Consider the following 22,428-nt stretch of genomic DNA (forward strand, 5'->3'; position numbering starts at 1 on the left):
TTACGGTGGATCAGCAAGAGTTTCTGACTCCCAATTGTTTAACAATGGGAAGAACAAAACAACTCTTCCCACCTAAATTAGGTTCTTGAAATGAAGAAGGCAAACCAGGAATGGACTTTCTGATGGAAGGACTGTGGGCTCACTTCAGTCCATAGGCTCAGAATGTTCTTTAATGTTAACTGTATGTCTTTTGCAGGCAGCTCTGGTCTTCAGCTTTTAGTAAAAAGCAAAGTAGATCCAACAAACCTAAAGTCTGCACCCCATTCCACCCCGCTCCCTACCTCACCCCACTCTTCTCCGCTCTGGGCAGCGCTGTGACCCAGCTGCACCTTGTAATTCTCTATGGCTCTGCTCGATGATGTGTGTGTGCATGCTTATTATTAAGTATTTGTTTTATAATTGGTATATATATTACAGGCTTAAACCATTTTTCTTTTGCGCCACTGTTAGCTTCTCATATGAAATCTGATATATGGTATACATTTTCAAAGTGCTGCCGTGGGCTCCTACTGGGAAGAAGGGCGGGATATAAATCTACTAAATAAATAAAAGAGGAAAATATTGGATTAATGCCAGAGAGAAAGAAAGAGGGGGAGAGAGACTAAATAGTGTGTTACAAAATTGAGGATGTTGAGAGCACAGGACTTGCAGCATTCAGAATGAGGATGTTTTTCAGCAGCAGCAGCCATTGTGTTTGCTAGATGCAGTTTTCAAGTTGCTGACTTGGTTTGGACTGGCAGCATTTTCCCTTTCTTGTTTGACAGAATACAGCCGATTTGAAGCTAAAATACATGACTTGCGAGAGCAAATGATGAACAGCAGCATCAGCTCAGGATCTGGGTCACTGCGGACGAGCCAGAAACGGTCTCTCTATGTCAGGTGAGGTCCCTTCCCAGCTACTGAGTTCTCCAGTCAAGTTAGCCTGGATCTGCCTGCTCTGGATCACACGAGGTACATGAAGTGCAGGAGGCCTGTGTGGCTGGCTGGATTGCCTTTCCAGTCCTGAAGGCAACATTTAAATGAGAGAGAAAAAGGCAAACCTGAAGCAAGAAGAGCAGATTTGCTCATCCATGGTCGCAAAGGCTTGCCCCAATACACTGGTGCTGGACGCGAAGATCGCTCGTGGCTTGTAGGGGCTTTGGGGAGGGTGGGGAGGAGGATGAAGAGCCCTCTAGCTTAGATTCAGCACATGGAGGGGCTTCCCAAAGGGGCGCTCTTTGGTACCTGGAGCTGTTCTTTCTAGGATGCAGAGATGACAATGGCTGGTACAGGATGCAGCTTTGCTGAGCATTTCTTTGTGGCTAGCTTAGCTACCTGTATAATAAAATGTTATTGGGGAACTTTGCTTTCTTGCTTGAATGCAATTCTTGAGTTCAGGAATATCTCACACAGGACGTTGCTAATGAGCATGTTTGCTGTCACACACACGAGAGGGCGGCACACATCTCCCCCAGAATTATGTTTCTGCAGGCATGTGTTGTACTGTGGACTCTCAAAGATGTAGCGTTGCTGGGCAAGATTGCCCGTTCGCGTAGGGCGCGTGCAGGTGTCTGTCACCCAGAACAGCAGGATGATATTTGCCTGTCAGTTGCTTTCTCTAGTGCTGTGGTTACGATGGGGAGTCACTGTGGTGGCAGGCTGCCGCTGGCCCCGTCTTCTCTGCTAAAGCAGAGTTTGGCAGCAGGGCAAGGAAGCCAGGGCACCCCACTGTGCTTGTCTGTTGCTTAACCTAAAGAAAACACAAGCTTTCAGTAAAGTAACTCAATAAACTATAGAAACAATTATGTGGGTAGGAAGCCAACAGGATTGTGGGGGCTTTCCAGTGTTTTACACTGTCTGTCACATGTTGTGGGTGTGCCCTTGGTGCAGTGAGCTCCTGGCTCTCCAGGAACACGTTCATTTCCTTGAGGCAAAGGTGGTTGACCTGGAGAAGCTGAGAGAGGCAGAGAGGGACATTATAGCTGTGTTCCACTCCCAGGATGATGGCTCTGCTGCTATCATGGAGAACTAGGGCCTCAGGGAAGGAGAGCGTCACTCCGAGGAAGAGGGAAACAATTCCTTAGAAGGGAACTGTTCCTTGGGGGACAAGCAGATATCCTCTCATGCCATGGATACTTCTATGGGGGGTGGAGGGATAGTAGTAATGGATGATTCGATCATTAGGAACATGGTGGGGTGTGTGATGGGCATGCAGACTGCAGAGTGATTTGCCTTCCTGGCGCAAAGGTTGCAGATGTCACCTGTCATCTAGATAGCTTGGTCAACACTGCTGGGGAGGAGTCGGTGATGGTGGGCCATGTTGGCACTAGTGACATGGGGAAATGCTGTTGTGAGGTCCTGGAAGCAAAATTTAGCTTGCTAGGTAGGATGCTGAAAGCCAGGACCTCCAAGGTAGCTTTCTCTGAAATACTACCTATTCCATGTGCAAGGCCAGCTAGACAGGCGCAGATTTGTTGTCTTTGTGTGGATGAGTCAGTGGTGTGGTTTTGTTAGGCACTGGGAATCTTTTTGGGACAAGCTGGGCCTATACAAAATGGATGAGCTCCACTTGAACCGGGACAGAACCAGACTGCTGGCGCTTAAAATGAAAAATGTGGCAGAGCAGATTTTAAATGGATGGAGAGGAAAAAGCTGACAGGAGCTGAGGAGGGTCCAGTTCAGAACAAATCCCCCCCCCAGGATAAAGCAAAAAAAATGAATATTTAACTAGGGTAGGCCTTGAACTAGGCCTTGTGAGTGCAAGGGCACAGGACAGCAATCCAGAGAGGCCGAAGCACCTCAGGCCACACCAGAAGTGCCAAAGACACTTGAAGAGAGACATTGTATACAAATCTTTACACACTAATGCCAGAAGCCTCTGAGCCAAGATGGGAGGACTAGAGTGCTTGATCTTAGAGGGCAGCATTGATTTAGTAAGCATAACTGAAACCTAGTGCAACAGAGAAAACCAGTGGGACACGGCTGTCCCTGGATAGAAACCATATAGGAGGGACAGGGAAGGGTGCATTGGAGGTGGTGGTGCTCTATACGTGAAAGAGGACATTGAATCCAGCAAGCTAGAAACCCCCAAAGGGGCAGACTGCTCCACAGAATCATTATGGGTGGTGATACCAGGCCCCAAGAGTAACCCCCATCTTCTAGACCGCAAACTAAACAGGGCCTCCCCAGGTGGTTCGACAAAGCCTGTCTCGAAGCCAAGCAAAATCTGAGAAAAGTATACCATCAATAGAGGAAGGATAATTCTAACTCCCTCCCTCCAGAATATTACATCATTAAAAACCAATAAAAACTTTTGATAACTACTAAAAAGAGACAGGCAATCCAGGATGGGTGGAAGGCCTTGATAAATGTCTCCCAAATCAAAAACTCTAAAATGTTTTGGTCCCTTGTTACGATGCCTTAAGATCTTCTAACCCTACTCCCTGCAACATTTCCTCCAACATCTGGGAGCAGTATTTTACAGGGTTGTTCGAGGCCTCAAGTAATCACTTTTCGAACTGTGCACTTACCGTGGACCCCACTGCCCTCCCATCCTGGCCACCTGTTACACAGAACGAGATAAAATCTCTGATTAGCGCCCTGAAACCCGGCAAGGCTCTGGGCCAGGACGCTATCCCACCTGAACTGCTGAAGTCACATCATGCCTGGTGGGCCCCCGTATTGGCTAGCCTATTTATCCAGATTAACAACTCCAGCCACCTCCCCGCGGCCTGGCTCGAGGCCATTGTCATACCAATCTTTAAGAAAGGAGCCAGAGACGATCCCTCAAATTACAGACCCATCAGCCTACTGTCGGTGGTGGGCAAGCTGTACGCCAGCTATCTAAATACAAAACTGATCTGCTGGCTTGAGGAGGAGAATGTTCTGTGCCGGGAGCAGGCAGGTTTTAGAAAAGGCAGTTCCACCCTCGCCCATTGTACCTTATTAAATCACATGGCTGAAAAATATATGAGCCCCCTAGGAAACGGCCTCTTTGTCGACCTTAAATCTGCTTTTGACGCCATCCCCAGAGACAAACTATGAGCGAAACTCTTTCGAACTAATATGGACAGGAGACTCCTCTACCTTATTTACCGCCTCTACCAATCCACTTCGAGTTCGATGCGGTGCTGATGGAACCTTAACAAACTCCATCCCCTTTACCAAGGGGGTCAGACAGGGCTGTGTTCTAGCCCCAGTACGATTTAACCTCCTCTTAAATGACCTGAGTACATGTTGCCATTCTCCCGCCTTTCATCCTCCCAAGGTGGCTGACCTGAAATGCCCTCTGCTGCTGTACGCAGATGATGCCGCCCTCCTGTCCCTCTCCAAAATTGGTCTGAAACGGCTTTTCCACGCCTTTATGTCCTATTGTGCTACAAATTTTTTAACCATAAACTTTTAACAAGACCAAAATCTTGGTCTTCTCCTGACGCTCATCAGTGTCTGATTGGACAATTAATGTCCGGAAGATAGCCCAGGTTAGGCAATATAGATATCTCGGGGTCATGTTTCACTTTTCTCTTTCCTGGTCTGCTCATATACGCTCCGCTGTCCAAACTGTCCGAAACACACTAAAAGCCATTCTTTGTTTTTTTTACACTAGGGGTGGGCAGTATATACCTGCTGCAATCCAGGTTCTCAGTTCTAAGATCTTTCCTCAACTCCTTTATGGTGTTCCACTTCGGGCCCAGAGTTTTGACCCCAAGGTTGAATCAATCTTATCAACCTTTTTAAGATCAATTTTTGGTGTACCTTGATGTGTCCCGGCCGCCGGCCTTCGCCTAGAGTCCAGACTGCCTTCACTTGAATCCCTTGCCTGGTCCTTAGCTTTCAGATATTGGACCAAATTAGCTTACACAAGCCCCACCTCAGGACATTTACATCTCCTCTGGAAGGACGTCTTTTCCAGCACATGGTCAAAAACATTACTTGCCAAACTGGCCACACTAGGCTTCTCAGTGGACTTTCTATCCTCACTAGAGCCTGGATTAGCCATCGAGACCTGGATTAAGGACGTCTATTTTCAAAATTCAATGTCAGATGCTGCTAAAACCTCCCCTACCCACTCCAATTTAAACTTCACATTTCCTAATCCTGCCACCTACCTGGAAATTCTGACATTCCTAAATAACGTCTAGCCTTCTCCAGGGCTCGTTTTAACTGTCTCTTTTCTTCATTCTTAGAAGGCTGTTTCCAGGGTATACCTCTCGAACTCCGCCTGTGCCCCTGTAGGAATGTAGACATTGAATCACTGTCTCACATTCTCTTTGTTTGTCCCTACTATAATGTTTCACGCCTTAGGTACCTAAATCCTATTATGAAAAGCTTCCCGGGCAGGCCTGTTGACCGATTACTGAAACATTTTCTGGCCGGCACTGACAAGTTAACCCCACCCTATCTGCTGCTAAGTTCATCTTTGCTGCCCAAATTATAAGATCTCTCTTAGCCAGTAATGTTCATTTTAATGCTGTATTAATATGAGCTCTGTTAGCTCTACTTTATAACTTACATTCTTTTACCTCCTGTTAAATCAATTGTATATTGGGTCTGTGACCGCATAATAAAATTTGATTTGATAGTACTGGGAATGTTCTGTCGTCCCTCTGATCAAGATGCTCAGGGAGGTCTTGGACGAGAAATGAAATCGAGGAAGCATCAAACTAGGAAATGTTATAGTCATGGGTGTCTTCAACTGCCCTGACACAGACTGGCTATATATGTGTTCCAGTCACAACAAAGAAGCAACATTTCTAGGTACTCTAAATGACTGTGCCCTAGAAAAGTTGGTCATGGAACCGACCAGAGGGGTGGCAGCTCTGGAAGATTAAGTGGCACCCAGGACCTGGTGCAAGAAGTAACTGATCGATTGGGAATAGCACCATAGAGCTATTAAATATATAGGGGGTGCTCCTGGATCCATCTTTGTTGCTAGAGGCCCAGGTGACCTCAGTGGCTAGGAGTGCCTTTTACCAGCTTTGGTGGTAAGACAGCTGCAGCTGTTTCTGGACCGGGATAGCCTGACCACTGTTGTCCACGCACTGGTAATCTTCAGGCTGGATTGCTGTAATGCGTTCTATGTTGGGCTGCCCTTGAGGTTGGTGTGGAAGCTGCAGCTGGTGCAAAATACAGCGGTGAGACTGCTCAGTGGAGCAGAGTATTGCCAACATGTCACCCCGCTGCTCAAAGAATTGCACTGGCTGCCCATTTGCTACTGGGCCAAGTTCAAGGTTCTGGCTTTGGTGTACAAAGCCCTATACAGCTCGGGACCAGGATATCTGAAAGACCGTCTTACCCCTTATATACCAAGTCGATGTTCTCTGCAGATGAGGGTCTCCTGCAGATACCATCTTATCAGGAGGTTCGTTCTGCACAATATAGGAAACGGACATTTAGTTTGGTGGCATCTACCCTGTGGAATTCCCTCCCCTTGAATATTAGGCAGGCGCCATCTCTGCTATCTTTTCGGCGCCTTTTGAAGACTTTCCTCTTTCAGCAAGCCTTTTAAGTTAAGACCTATCCCAGTCTGCATCTGTGTTAGAATTGCTTGTTAATATGTTTTTTTAAAATAATGTTTTAACCCTTTTTAAAGATGTTTTAAAAGCTTTTTAAAAAAATGTTTTTAACTTTTTAAAACGTATTTTAAGGTCTGTTTTTATAATGTTTTAAAGTATTTTTAGCGCTTCTGTTGCCGCCCTGGGAGGGAAGGATAGGATACAAATCAAATAATAAATAAAATAAATATATGCAAATGGACAATTGCCAAGAAAATCTAACATGGTCACATTTCACTTCAAAAAAGGAAACTTCCCTAAAATGAGGGGATTAGTAAAAAGAAAGTTGAAAGGCAAAGTCCAGAGAGTCAAATCACTCAAAAATGTTCAGGAGGTGTTTGAAAACGCAATATTAGAAGCTCAGCTGGAGTGTATACTGCAGATCCAGAAAAGTACCACCAGGGCCAAGAGGATGCCAGTGTGGTTAAGGAACAGAGTGAAAGAAGCTATTAGAGGCAAGAAGGCTTCCTTCAAACAATGGAAGTCTCGGAATAAAAAGCAAGACAAACTCTGGCAAAAGAAATGCAAGAAGACAATAAGGGATGCTAAAAGAATGGGAGGAGCACATTGCTAAAAACATAAAAACCAACAACAACAAAATTCCTTAAATGCATACAAAGCAGGAGACTGTCTAGGGAGGTGGTTGGACCCTTGGATGACAAGGGAATCCAAGGTGTGCTAAAGCAGGATAAGGAGATTGCAGAGAAGCTAAATGGATTCTTTGCATCTGTCTTCACAGTGGAGGATATAGGGCGGATCCCTTAACCTGAACTAACTTTTGCAGGAAGGGAGTCTGAGGAACTGAGGCAAACAGTGGTGACGAGAGATGAAGTCCTAGGCTGAATAGACAAGTAAAAATGGACAAATTGCTGGGTCTGGATGGCATCTCCCTGAGAGTGCACAAAGAACTCAAGTGTGAAATGGCTGCTCTTCCAACAAAAACATGTTTCTTGTCCCTCAGATCTGCCTCCATACCTGAGGACTGGAATTCATTCTCACAATTTATTTTGTTGCATTTATATACCGCCCATAGCAAGTAGCTCTCAGGGCGGTAAACAGAATAGGATAAAATACATACATCATCATAATAAAATCACAAAACATATAAGACACAATGAAAACAAAATGCAATTAAACAAAATATAAGATGATAAAAGGATTAGTATGACAAGATTAAAAAGATAAAAAGATTAAAATGCCTGGGAGCATAAGAAGGTCTTTACCTGGCGCTGGAAAGATAATAATGTAGGCACCAGGCGTACCTCTTCGGGGAGGTTATTCCACAACTCCACAATTGGCAGTGATGGCTGCGAGCTTGGGTGGCTGTAAAAGAGGATGAGACAAATTCATGGAGGAAAAGGCTATCAGTGGCTACTAGCCATGATGGCTATGTTCTGCCTCCGTAGTCAGAGGCAAGATGCTTCCGAATACCAGTTACTGGAAGCCACAGGAGGAGAGAGTGCTCTTGCACTCGGGTCCTGCTTGTGGGCTTTCCATGAACATCCGATTGGCCACTGTGAGAACAGGATGCTGGACTAGATGGGCCACTTGCCTGATCCAGCAGCCCCTTCTTATATTCCTAGATCATAGAATAGTAGAGTTGGAAGGGGCCTCTAAGGCCATCAAGTCTAACCCCCTGCTCAATGCAGGATCCAAATCAAAGCATTCCCAACAGATGGCTGTGTCAAGAGGGCAACTGACTGATTGCGAGAGCGTGCAGGTACACTATTCCTCTTTCTGGAGAAGAGAAGTAGCTGGTGGTCCCTGACAATACAATGGAGCACAGTAGGAGCAGCCACATATGCTGGGGACCATCTGAAGGAAACCTCCTTAAGCTAAACTACCAGACATCCTCTTTGCCTGGTAACAGAAAGAGAGGACTTGAATGGTGACTCCTGTGTCCAGTTAGCAAGGTCTTAAGTGTCGGTGCCTCCACAGTTTACATGGAGAAAGCCTCCTATACAAGGGCAGAAAGTTTAAGCCAAGTCTGCAAACTAATGTTTATCCTCCTGCTGTTGTTGGTAAGATGTAAATGAAAAACTGAAACTGAGATTTTGATTGTGCTTTTTTCACTGTCCCACCATACCCCAGTTTCCAGTTATTTTTCTTTGCTGTTTTAGCCATAGCCCAGCATAACATAACAGCCTGCTTACATGTTCACTTTTTCAGCTGTTAATAGAAATAAAAGTAGCAACCCCAAGCCACAACATGGCCTCTGCTAACATGGGGTAACTGTGTTAGTCTTTTGCAGCAAGAACAGCAAGCGGTCTTCTGATACGTTAACAAACGTATTAAGGCAGAAGCTCTCATGGACTGGAGTTCACTGCATTCCATTAAAGCTTATGCTATAATAAATGTGTTGGTCTATAAGGTGCCACAAGACTCTTTGAACATTTATTGCATTAAGACAATGAAGATAAGCTGTGTAAGAGATGTTGGGAAATTTTCTCTCTTGGGAACTTTCTAAACCTCTTTCAGACATCAGAGTAAATGACCCATAGATTCCTTCCAGCTCTGCAAGATGAACATAGCAGAAAATACACAAGGGCAGTAGTGTCCTCAGCACCAAAGATGTTATGCCTTGGCAGAAGATTGTTTTAAAATAAGAGGCCGTGTGCACAGACACACACACGCACACATACACCACAGTTTCAGCGCAGCAAGCTCCTTCACCCAAGGGCTCAGTTGCTCAAGGAGAGGGGGTGGGTTCCACTTCTTTCACCACACAATTCCATTGTGATGATAATCCAAGGCACCATTTCAAATCAAAGAATATCAAATGAAAGTTTTCCAGTGGGAGTAGTTTGCTTCCTTCTATTGTAGGTGTTTTTGTTTTTTCCACCCAGTCAAATGTTCAACCTTTTTGTTTCTAGAGCACTCTTTGATTATGACAAGACTAAGGACAGTGGCCTCCCTAGTCAGGGACTGAATTTCCGGTTTGGTGACATTCTCCATGTCATCAATGCTTCTGATGATGAGTGGTGGCAGGCACGGCCCGTGATGCCAGATGGCGAGAGTGATGAGCTTGGCGTCATTCCCAGCAAGCGCAGGTAGCTCTTCCTACACAGCAGCATGACCTTGGAGCTCATGTGAGCCAGCTGGGAGGGAAGTGGCTGGCCGGCATTGACTGCTGTGGTGTTACTCTCAGAACCTGTTCTGTGTCAACCTCCATCTCTGTTCTTATTTGCTTGGAAGATTCTGTCTGGTACCAAATCCTCAATTACAGTTGCAGCTGCAATTCTTATTAGCGTTATTGTTATTGAGGATGTTGATGTTATTAATCACCCAGAGAACATTAGTTGTTGTGTGGTATCCAAACACCATTTATAAATAAACAACAATCCTGCAGCTATTGGAGGATTTGTAGAACGCAGAGAGAGAACCTCCAACTGGTGCCTGGAAGCCAAATCATTCAACAAAATGTCTTCCTCGGGGTTCTTTTCAAAAGGTGTTGCCTTGATGACTTGTAATAAAACAATTCCTACCTACAATTGACAACTTTTTCATCCATTCCATGTCAATAAGGCCTTGAAGACTCTTAATTTCCATCTTATGAATCCCAAATTTCCTTTTGCAGAGATGTTTAAATTTTTGAAAATGCTGCACGTCTCGCATTTATGCAACCCTCCTCCAGCCCAATCCCACTCTGATATGGCAACTCTCATGATTGTGGAAGTTGGGCTCATGCCTGTCCTCCTTTGCAGGGCCTGATTCGTTTGCTCCAATGACCGCCATGGTCATTCACAGGACAGAGCATTGGAACTGGGCCTCAAGTTTCATTCCCTTTATGCTTCAAGCAGGAAAAAATTTACTTCTGGATTAACCTACCATGAGGGCCAAACTAGATGTAACAGGAAAGATGCCTTAGTATTTAACATGCAGGGTTTTTTTTAATGCAAATAGCAGCTGTGTGGTAGCTGGACTGAGAATTAGTGGTTTTACAGCAGGGGGGAAGGAGGAAATTAACCTTTTTCTCCCTCCTTGCTAAAATCCCTCGTCTAAAGCTGCTGTAGGTACTGGGAAGAAATCCCCCCCCCCGCAGTCCCCATTGGCAGGAAAAGCAGTTGTCATCAGGACCACCATTACTTGGTTAAAACTTGGTTTTCTAGCCTGCCTGGCTTTGTGCTTGTCACAAAGGCCTCTCCTTTCTCCCAAGATTTGGAGAAGAGAATGAAGGTTGCAGGGAAGGCTCCTGCTGTTAATAATCTCCTGCAAACCGCAGTGCAGTCGTGGATTTGAGCTGCTGGGCCTCCTTTTGCAGAGGGGCTGGGGCACTCTCTCCCCTGGCAAGTGGATTTGCAAAGCCCCTCCCGGCCCCCTGCAACAGCTTTACGGTTCCATTATCCACAGCTCTGGGCAGCTTTGCACCGGACCAAAGGCCCCTGCCTGCAGGAGCCCCCTTCAGCCTTCCAGGGGCCAGTGCTTTTTACTGGACCTGGCAGTTTGGTGCTGCAGAGGGATGACATAATGATGTCCTTTTGATTTGGGGTGTTGTTTTCTTTTGCACTTCTCTGGCAGGGTTGAGAAGAAAGAACGTGCCCGTTTAAAGACAGTGAAATTTAATGCTAAAGCAAGAGGCGACAAAGGGGTGAGTTTGGACTGTTGGCTGCCTCCTTACTCCATTGCCACTATAAATAATTGTCACCATCATCATGCTCATTAACTTCGCATATTGGCTGGTGGGGTCTGAATTGATAATTACTGACCAGGAAAGAGATTTAAGACACCATGAGCGGCAGGTGTGTGAAAATCAAACTCTTTGCTGGGTATTATTAGGGGAAAGCTTGAAAATAGGGCAGCCGCTATTGTCATGCCTCTCTCTAAGTCAATAGTGCAGCCACATTGAACTGCTGTGCATGGTTCTCCCCATAGGAACATGCGAAAGAGATGGAGAAAGGGGCGTCCAAAAGGAATGCATAACCTGTGAGCAAAGGCCGAACCTTTTGGGATTTATAACTAAGTAAATAGCAAACACATCTGCTGTGTGGTCCAAGGAATGTGGTGCACTTGGCACTGCTCTGTGCCTGGAGGCAGCCTCTCCCTTGTAAAGGCTTTAGGGGCAGCAGAGCCGTCTTCAACATGGGCAGCTGGGCGCAGGCTGGGAGAGCAGAGGAGGCGGGACAGGCAGCTTCCCCTGCTTCCTTTACAGGGGGGCTGGGATGAAGAAGAGCAGGGGGTGGCCTCAGTAGGCTGTGTTGGCTATAAGCTTCACTTATCTTTGGAAGTTGCCAGGTCCACATCCTAATCTTAAGAGTAGAACAGTGTGTTGCAGTAGATCCCAAGCTCGGCAGCTGTAGCCGAAGGCCACGGAAGCCCTATGAACCTTGACCCTGAACTCTTTGAGGTGGGAAAGGGGTACCAGGCTGGCTCTGAGCTGCCCTGTATTGGAGCTGCTGGCAGCGGAGCTTGGATTAAGATATGTCAGGATATGTTGATCTGATAAAATACTTCCCTGTTACGGAGATGCAAGACCTCAACAAAATGTTGCAGTGTGGAAAGAGCCAGCCAGCCCTGTTTCAGGATACTTCATTCTGCTCTACCTCAGAACAATTTTGGTTTGGCTGCTTGTTGCATATTGAAATTTTTAGTAAAGCTCATCAGTCTTTTTATAATTGATTTTTATTGCACATTTATTAAAGGAAAGAAAGAACAAAGAAAAAGGGGAAAAAACATCAGCTCACATTAGCAACACAATAAGCACCAAATGATCCATGTTAATTTGCACATAGAGAGAGAGAGAGAGAGCTGAACAGGTATTTGGAACTCGTAAAGACTCATTAAGGGGAGGTAGTCATAGACCCCACAGGATTAGGGCTTGTTATAGTAGCAGTGCAGTTAATTAATGGTGGAGAGGAAGGGAGCCGGGAACTATTATTGAGGGTTTTAGCTGCCAGTGGAAGGATACTGCCCAGATACTACATCTCCTCTCTGAGGAACAACGAAGGGGTAGTTCTGATGCCCAGTTTTTTCAAGAGACCAGCTTGGCAGACCCAGTGCCCTGGCATTGCCGCTTCTGGGTCACCAGAAGTACCAGAAATGGTAGACCTGCTCTCGGATTAGTTACGTATGTTTATACTGTCACCCCCTCAAAAAATAGTAGTAATAATCCTGCGGCCTCCCCCAGAGCCAGGCAACCATGTGTCTTTTGAAAGAACATCCAGCAGGAACCTTCTTTGCCTGTTGTACACTTGGCTTGACAAATTTGCGCTTTGGTTTCCAAAGCTAGTGAAGTTATATCAGAGGTGAGGCTGATAGATTTGGAACAGACCATGGCTGTCCTGAGTTGAAATCCCAACGCTTTATTTAAAATACTTTCACCATTTCTGATCTTCCATGTAACTTGTGGTAGCAGGTAGCATTTGTACCCCATGAAATGTATGCACTGGACATTGTTGTGAAAAGTAACTGTTGGGAATGAAATGGGATGTGGTTACCTAGAATCGTGTTGGAAGTGTTGATCACAGGCTGGGCTGTGTGTGCAGCTGTTGTTGCAATTCTCCAGGAGGGCAGGAAAGTTGCAGAATGCAGTGCTGGGCCAGACTTCTGCTCTCTCGCCTTGTTTCTTTTCTTTTTTACAAAATGGAGCAACATTTTTAGCCCTTGGAGCAATATTTTAGTGCTTGTGGTTGGAAATATTTGGCTGGATAAACCCCCGTCTCAGGCGCTGGGGTAGGGGAGAGGGGAGTGAAATTCCCAGGCTCCAGAGTGTGGGTGTCAGTACCTGACATGGATCCTTGCCCCCCCCCGTGGATCAATTTAGTTGTGTAGTCAAGCACAGCGTTATGCAAGTATCTCTCTTATGCAACTCACAGAATGTAGATGTTATATTTATTTTAGTACAGCATGCACACACAGCCCTGGTCACATGTCATTTTAAAATCTGGTTGTGTTAAAGTCGTAGCCTTGTATGTTGACTGTAGCCAAATTTGCACATGTCTCCCACGTCCTAACACCGCGCCAGATCCATGCATGAGATCCTGAGTGGAAACCAAACTACGCTTGCCATTGAGACGAGAACTGCCCTTCTTCTCTGCCTTCTCTCCTCTTAACATGACCCATTTTGGAGCACTGCATCCCTTTTGCTTTGCCAGTCTCCCTCTCTCTGTCTTTTTACCTCTACCTCACTGGGAACTCTGTGCATGTTTGCTGTTAGCGGTAGCTACTCTCCATCCTTGCACACAGCTACACTCTGCACACGGCAGTCTTAATTGGAGCACCTAACCTGGCAAAAAGGGGAAAGGCAGCATTTGTGGTGCAGAAAGCTGAAGCGGCTGTGATTGCTTCTCGCCCGTCTCTTCTGCCAGACATGCCTGCCAAAGGCTGCCCCTCCTCCCCCCTTCACAGCTTTCGTCAGCCACTGGCCTGCTTGTCGTCTTGGCCTGGGCAAACGCAGCTGTCGGCACATCAAGCATCCAGCGGCCTCAGAGGGGAGTGTCGAGTGGCCATTACTCTTCCTTCCCCTGCTTCCTTTTCTAACCCATTCTTACTAATGATGTAGCTCTGAGAAGAGGCTTTGAGAGCTTTAATAAAGTTAACATGCACTTAGGACTAAAAGCAAGTCTCTCCTGTCTTTAAGAGCCTTAAAAACATGTAGCTGATACTTTCCACCAATCAAAACACACAATTACTTCTAGCCATGTTTTGTTTTTTGCTATTGGAGCCGACTTCTATCCATTCCACATGCAGCAGGTGAGACTGTGGCTCTCCAGGCTGTTTCCACAAGAGGAAATGGGACTTTTGCTAGGAGACAGGAGTGCTTGAGTGGTGACCTTTTAGCCACAAGGAGCTTTGAAGCACTGTGATTACCACCAGAGGCAGAATCAGGCTTCTGGTTTGGGCAGATCCTACCAGGGAGGTGGGGCTATCTTTGTGTAGACCACGTGAGAGACCCATAATTCTGTGGCAAGCTATGCCCTGGGCCTTCCAGTCTGGACTGATTGAAAATGGAGTGGGCAAAGGTCATGTGGATCTATTAGATTGCAGTGGTGGCAAATCCAGTGCGCTCCTGCTGGGAGGAAGGGTGGGATATAAATCAAATCAATCAGTCAATGGACAGACTTCGCTGACTTTAGTTTCCGCTCATCCAAAGTTTCAGAGAGCATAGATACAAGAGCATGCCTTATGCAAAGTCAGACCAATGGTCCATCTCGCTCAGTAGGAAAGTGTGGTCCATGCGCCACAAGCTTCATTCAGGTGGTTCACGGCATGTCCGTGAAGAACACTTGCAATTTGAATTTTATAGAATTCAAATTGTAATGCAGTAAAATCCAACACTGAAGAAATAAAGGAAGCAATAGAATACATTTAAAAATCATACAGCATCTAGCACAATGCATTACAATTGCTACAAGAAGCAGAAAAAATCATGTAGTCCACCAAGATCCACGTCAGTTTGTAAGTGGTCTATGCTGATTGTTGGAGGTTCTCCATGGTTTGGACAGGGAGTCCTTCCTAGCTCTATATGGAAATTCTGGGGACCCTCTTCATGAAAAGCAGATGCTCTGCCCTTGAGCTGCAGCCCTTCCGTAAAAGGCATCCACCCACATGTGGCCACAGGAGTGGCTCTGAGAAAAGTCGGTGTTGTAAGAAATGTGTGTCGCTGCTCCTGCTTCAGCTTCTGCACAAGGAGCAGTCTGAGAGCAACAGCATTCCACTTCTGCTAGCAGCCTGCAGTTGTGCTTGTGAGTAGCTGTAAATCTGTCAGACTCAGGCTGAAGATGCTGCCGTGTGCTTCTAGCCGAGTCTTCCCCGGGATGGGGCCAGCCACATGCTGCTAGGGAACTTCCTCTTCCCTTGCGGAGCCCCCACTCCTGCTGGACCAGAGCCATCCTCCCTCTGTCGGTGGTGAAGGGCAGGAGGTTCAGCCAGTCCTGAACTGCCGGCTGCATGTCGTGGGCCTAGAAGTCGGTCTCCACCAAGCTGCTCGGGCTGGGCCTCTGTGACACGCTGGACATTCGACATCCTTTGTTTTGCCCCTCCTTCCTTCTCTTCTTCAGCAGTCATTCAATGACAAGCGTAAAAAGAACCTCTTTTCCCGAAAATTTCCCTTCTACAAGAACAAGGACCAGAGTGAGCAAGAAACAAGTGATGTTGAACGTAAGTATGTGGGTGGGAGCGGGGAAAGCAGCAGGTGTGGATGTGCCTCGCATGCTGAACACGGTGTTGCCTTCAAAAGGGTCCCAAGAGCTGCCGCAGGGGCAGGGAGTGGGCTGGCGAGGGGAGCTGATCTAGGACATCCCAGCTCTCCTTTAGCAGCTGATTTGGTGGTGGTGCTGCCAGCGAGTTCCATTGTTCTGCCCACTTAATAGCAGCAGCAGCTAAAAGGAAGCAGTTTCTGGCTTTCAGATGCAGAGTTTGGACAGGTGGGTGAGGGTGCTGGGGAGGCTTAATTGTTGCTCTTAAATTGGTTTCTGCCTGAGATGTGGGCAAGTCCCTTGGTCCCCTGTGGATGCTCTTGGAACCACCTTGTGGTAACCCCCCAATGATAAGCTAATGACTGTGTTTTCTTTGTGATTGTCTCTTTATTGCTTGCCCTCTGGGAACTACTCTGCAGGAGATCCCTGAAGACATGGGGTCAAAAGGCCTGAGTAAGTGACCCCCCTGCTCCCACAGTCCCTTGAGCCACTCACCTGCACATTCTTACCAAGATGTCATGTTGTGCCTCTGGCTGACAGGAGGTGCTTCCTCCTTTGGGAACCCAGATTCATTCCTCCGCTGGGTTTCGCTTTCTTTATAATAGTTTGCCATCTCATTAAAATCATGTGACATTCATCCACTTTTTGATTTGGGGGCTGGGAAGCCTTTTACCTGTTTTGCAAGCATTTCTGCTGCTTTCTTTACCTCGAGCCCTGCTGGTGAAGTCCTGGGAATGTAATCGAGAGAAGAAGATTCCCCTGTGAGACAAAAGCAGGGAGTTGATCATGCATTTTGAAGACTTTATATACTGTAAAGCACCGTCCAAGTGACTAACAGTGTAACCTCTTAAGATATAGCTGTGCCAGTTTTAAATGACTGGACAAAGACTCCACGCACAGCTGCGTGGCTCTTGTGCCCTTTGCTGCCATGATCCGAGGTGGGCAACGTCAGGCCCTCTTCATTCCTGGGCTGGCAGGCAGAGCCCTCAGAGGCCCAGGCTGGCACATAGCACGGCGCAGGCATTAAAGCTGTCCCAGCAAGAAGCCCCACATTTGCGCTTTCTCTTCCCTCTTTGGCATCAACGAAGTCTGTTCCATCCATTAGCTCTTACCCTACAGACTAGCAAGACTTTAGCCGTGTGCAGATGTGACACTCCAGGTCAGGGGGGGGGGCTTTGATCTCCTCCCACCCTGTGGGCCAACTGTGACAGATGGGCGGGACCACCCACCTGCCAGTCATCTGGCATCGTAATGACGTCAGGCTGTTGACACCTGCTGAAGTTGGCCTGTGGAGGAGGTGGGGCAGAGAGAGTGGGAAAGGCTTGTTCAGCCCTGGGCACAGCACTTCCCAGGCTTAGCCTTCACTGCCCCACATATTTATTTATTGATTGATTGCATTTATATCCCGCTCTTAAAAACATGAACATCATCCCCCAGAATTGGTGGGGGGAGGGGCACACACAGTATTTCCATCTCCTTGAGGAAAGGCAGGAGAAAATGGTTACCATAGTAATGTAAGAAATCCATAGTAAAGCCATTTTTAATGCTTTGGAGCTTTAGGATCCTTGGTCCTGAATCCAAAACGCCACGTTCTTTGTGACGTCACTGGTAATGACTTGCTCCTCTGCTGAGATTCTCAGGGCAAATGCCAGCACTGGTGAAAGAGGGAGGGAAAGTCATTTCCCTGGAGCCTCCTTGCTGAGACACTTGGGGTTTCTTCAGCTGGGGATCTGCACATGAGCCCGGCTGGCATGAAGGACCAAACTCAATGTGGGTGACAGAAACATATGGGCGCCTGGGAAGCTGCTGCTCCAGCCATCCAGCTCAGTATTGCCTACGATGGCAACGCCTCCGCAGCTGCCAGGCCAGGAGTCTGTCCCAGCCTGGAGATGCCGCCATCTGCGTGCCAGGCCGATGCGCCGCTACTGAGCTACGCGGGCCTCCCCATATGCTGCTGCCCCCAACTGACCTGTGTATTGATGTGGGGCTGGCAGGCTTCGTTGATCTAGAAGCTGATGCTGATTTATTAAATGTCTGCTCCGCCCTTCCTCCCAGAAAGAGTCCAGGGCAGCAAGCAAGGGACAAACCACTAAAAACATCTTAAAACATCTCAAAAATAAAACATCTTAGAAACATCTTTTAAAAAAACATTTTAGAACATCTTAAAAAGCAATTCCAAATCAGGCGCAGATACTGGGAAGGGGGAGCAGGAGCTGTCATGTATTGGTCATAATCCCCTCAAGATGGCGCTCTCTCCCTGCTTCACTGGGTCACCTTTGCCAGAGAAGGTGCTGCTGGTGCTGGCCTACAAAAGGAAAGGCCCAAACCCCATTGCTGCTGCTGCTGCTGTGCATGTGTGGGGTGGCCGGGGTCTGTGTGGGGGGTTGTCCTCCAGCCTTTGCTCCCCATCTGTGCCACTTTTTGTCAGTTCTGAATGAGGACTGGAAAGTGCAGGCAGCCTTGACTGCTCCTGGGGCCTCCTCCTGGACCTCCTCCCGGGACCTCCTCATGTGTTCTTTTTCAAACTTTTATTGTTAACAACCAGAAATGGCCGGCTGGCACAACCTAGTGGCCCCAAGCGACCCTGAAAGACATGGCTGGCAGCTGAGGTCTGGGGAGCATCATACTTTTTCCTGGCTGCCTGCTCATTAGTGTGTACGGGGGTATATGCGCATGCCTGGCTTTGCTGCAGCTTTCCTGCAAAGGACACTGCCCCCCCCCCCCAGCAATGCATGGCTCTGTGTCAACTCAAACTGGTCCTGGGTCTCTAGAAAGCATTGCTGTGATGGAAGAAACCCAGAAGTCTGCTCCAACACACTAGAGGGCATCCATGTGCCCCAGACAGCCATTTGTACATGAAGGGTGCGTCTCTTGACCTGCCTGCCTCCCTGCCTCCCACTCTCCCCAGGCAGCATTCCAGGTCACAGTACTGCTATATGGAAAGGTCATAGCTCAGTGGCCGCACACACGCCAGGCATGCAGTTGTTGGGTAACTTTCCTTCCGGGTGCCCAACCCCAGCCACAGCAGAGAGAGTCCTGTGTGAGCATCCAGAGAAGTTCTGCAGCTCAGTTGAAGCGGGTGGGGGTGGGGATTCTCCTTCAGTATCACTTATTTTGTGCCCTTGGGCCTGGAAGGAGACAACTCAGTTGACGGGCAACTGATCAGGGCTAGCAGGGGCCTGGCAGAGAGCCCACCTCCTGCTGTGTGCCTTTGGCATATAATCTGTTGAATGCTGCAGAGTGCGCACAAGCTGTTTATCCCAGCAGGGAGAGGTTAGAGTGGCACTTTCAATTTACTAGGCTGCATTTCTGCCTCCTTCCCACTGAGCTCCATCAGTTTCCCCAGAGGGTAGAGAGAGGTCATTGCCCCACTGAGCTTTGCCAGCATGCCTGGCCCTCATTTTATAAATGGCAGCAGCCTGCCTGGCCATGTCTCCTTGCAGGCTAGGTGGATCTACACGCAGTAAATGTTTCTTGCTTGGAGATGCCAGCACCCAAAGCCGTTGATGTGGACAAAGACTCATCTGCGTGTGTGGCTGTTCTCCCATTCCTGTTGGCTCTTTTCAGGTAGCAGGAATTCCTCGGGTGTTGGGGCCTCGTTCCTTCCCTAAAAGTTCTATTTCCTCTTGCCGTAGATTGTGCTCTTCTCCTCCCACCCCACCACACCACACCCCGCCACATTTTTATTAAATACTGAGCGTTGTATAGCCGGTGGCATTTAGGCCTGCTTTTCTTTGGGAATTCAACACTCACGTTCTCCTTCCTGTTGCCATTTCAGAGCATGTGACCTCCAATGCCAGTGATAGTGAAAGCAGCTACCGTAAGTGTTTGGTGCTCCTTTTCTGCTTTCGCCTTTCTTGTTCGGTCCTCCTCCTGTTTTTTCCAGCATCCATTTCTAGTGAATCATGCATTCTCATGATGTGTCCAGAGTATGATAATATCAGTTTCATCATTTTAGCTTCTAATGATAGTTCTGGTTTAATTTGTTCTAACTACCAATTTTTTGTCTTTTTCGTGGTCCATGGTATGCGCAAAGCTCTCCTCCAACACCACATTTCAAAGGAGTTGATTTTTCTCTTACCTGCTTTTTTCACTGTCCAACTTTCACATCCGTACTTTAGTGTTCAGTGATACATCTTTAGATTTGAGGACCTTTTCTAGTTCTCTCATAGCTGCCCTCCCCAGTCCTAGCCTTCTGATTTCTTGACTATTGTCTCCATTTTGGTTAATGACTGTGCCAAGGTATCAATAATCCTTGACATGTTCAGTGTCCTTGACAAGTTCAACTTTAAAGTTACATAAGTCTTCTGTTGTCATTACTTTAGTCTTCTTGACTTTCAGCTGTAGTCCTGTTGTCGAAATTTGGACAGATTCCGTCTCAGTAACTTGTAGCAACTCTATTGGTATACCATCTGTTCCTGGTGATTTGTTTCTTCCAAGTATTTTAACAAAGAACTAGGGAGCAACAAAAATTATATATCCAAAATGGGATACAGAAAACATATACAGTGAAGCCCTAATATAGCATACATAGGTACAGACCAGAGTAAAAGACAGATACAAATACTTAAAAGTCAATAACATGGCAGATGATCTGACCAAAAAGGTAAATGGTTATCTGGAGGGTGTCTAACCTGGACTGGTAAAGTAAGTCAGGTAAGGCCACCAAACAGACTCAAACTTACCTGATTTTATTACTGCCCTACTTAGTTGATTACACTGAATCAATTTTTTGTGCAGTACAAGATTCCAAACTTTACACCACCATCCATCAACCATAAAAGCTGAACTATGGTTCCAATGGTGGGCAATGAGAGAGTGGTGTGAATTCCTCCAGGAAAATAGAAATGAGAGCCAGACCAGAGTTGAGTGGAATTATTGGGCACACAATGGACAAGATTTCTTGCAAAATTTTAACTCAAAATGATTATACCTCAGGACACGCCCACCACATATGATAAAAGGTTCCCTCCCCCATGCAGCTCCACCAGTATTTACTGGTTTGTACAACTTTCATCCTTGCCAGTTTCACAGCGGTAAAAATACCATCTTTTAACAACCTTAAACATAAACTCCTTAACTTTAGCAGAGGTTGCTGGAAGAGGAGGTGTATGCCATATAGTATTCCAAGAGTTCTCTATTGGGACCCCTAGGTCTTCCACAGTTTTTTCAAGCCCATAGTAGAACCCATAGTACAGGACAGAAGACCTCTGTACAAAATAGATATATCCCATTTCAAGATTTGAGGATTTACAAAGGCTTTAAAAAAATGTCAGTGGATGTGGTGGTCCCTCTGTCTGGACCTAAAAAGCAATAAACATTTGCACTTTCAGAAGTTGAAACCAGTTAATATGCACATCACCCCATTTCTTTAACATCTGTGCTTTAGTCAGTGGTAACCCCTCTTAAACAAATCAACCAACCTGTGGAGATGTAGCCTTCCACTTAGCAAATTGAACAATTTTATCAGGATTTTTGAAGTGAGGGTACTCCAGAAATGGTAACAGAGGAAAAATGGGGAGATAAGTGTATTTCCCATCACTTCCAAATAGGTAGAACGGTTTTCAAAAAAGGATTTTCTGTTGTAGACAAGGAAGCATGGTTTAACTTACCAAAAGGAATAGCTGCACTAAAGGTAGTGCCCACCCCCACTTCCATTTGGACCCAATCAGTTTCAAAATTAAAATGAATAATTTGAATTAATTGATTGCATGCATCATAACAGAAGCCCTTATTTGTGTGATGCCTGTAACACTTTTGGATATTTAATCTCTTACAGCAATTAAAATAATCATTCACAAGTTTCTGCCAGAGAGACAGTTCCTTAGTTCAATCCATACAGGAAGCGTTTGGAACAAATAAAGGAACCTGGGCAATATATTCCTTTTTACAGCTGCAATATGACCAAACCAAGTGAGGTGGAGCCCCGTCCATTGTTTCAAATCCTTCCTTACCTGTTTAAAAAGTGGACCAAAATTACGCCTCTTTAGCTGCAACAAATCCTTAGGCAGTATCATACCTAAATATTTGATACTGCAAGGTTGTAGAGCTAAGCCTGAAATTCCTGCAATCTTCTGTTGCGTTTCCAAAGGAATAGTAATAGATAACAAACTTGACTTTTGAAAATTAACTTCCAATCCTGATACTTGTTGGAAATCCAAAAGCAAGTTCTTTAAAACTGGCAAAGAGCACAATGATCTACTGAAAAAATCATCAGCAAAAAGGCTAATGGTGTGTTTCCCCCCTCACCTCTATTCCATAGATATATGGGTGCTTTCTGATAATGTTAGAAAAACAAAGTCGATAGAGGGCAGCCTTGCCCAGTTCCCCTTGAAGGGAGGAAGGGGAAGGACACACACCATTGACTCCCACAGTGGCTCGTGCCTCAGAATAAATATCTTTACCAACATGAAGAAAATTACCTCCAAGATTCGTAGTGTGTAGCACCTCCAAAATATAAGACCATTCAACATGGTCAAACGCTTTAAGTATATCTAACGATATCCGAGATAATTACTTTTTGTGGGAGGTGCTATACTGAATAATATTTAAAGCGCTTTGAATAGCGTCAGTGATGTGCCTATGTGGAATGAATCCCCTTTGGTCCGAATGGACATATGCTCTCGTCCTTATTGAGCCTAGAAGCCAAAACAGCTGATAATATCTTTGCTTCCTGGTTGATAAGGGCAATGGGCCGAAAAGAGCCCAGTTGTAATAGGTCTTTTCCAGATTTGGCTGTCACCACTAGGTAGGATTCCTTC

The 22,428-nt window shown here is 46.3% G+C and overlaps 1 protein-coding gene across 16 annotated transcripts in view; it reads left to right on the plus strand.

Annotated features, from left to right (window-relative positions):
- DLG1 (discs large MAGUK scaffold protein 1) overlaps nt 1-22,428 on the plus strand; it is a 182,781-nt gene that overhangs the window by 123,741 nt on the left and 36,612 nt on the right. For 7 of the 16 annotated variants that reach the window (XM_061637656.1, XM_061637657.1, XM_061637669.1 and 4 more), the window contains 5 exons: nt 765-879; nt 9,407-9,583; nt 11,052-11,121; nt 15,530-15,629; nt 19,446-19,487. In XM_061637656.1, the coding sequence (XP_061493640.1) occupies nt 765-879; nt 9,407-9,583; nt 11,052-11,121; nt 15,530-15,629; nt 19,446-19,487 (504 nt within the window). Of the gene's footprint in view, nt 1-764; nt 880-9,406; nt 9,584-11,051; nt 11,122-15,529; nt 15,630-16,086; nt 16,121-19,445; nt 19,488-22,428 lie in introns of all 16 variants that reach the window. The other 9 variants (XM_061637662.1, XM_061637663.1, XM_061637667.1 and 6 more) reach the window with 4 other exon arrangements.

The sequence above is a fragment of the Rhineura floridana genome, chromosome 7, assembly GCF_030035675.1.
Source record: "Rhineura floridana isolate rRhiFlo1 chromosome 7, rRhiFlo1.hap2, whole genome shotgun sequence".
Lineage (NCBI taxonomy): Eukaryota > Metazoa > Chordata > Lepidosauria > Squamata > Rhineuridae > Rhineura > Rhineura floridana.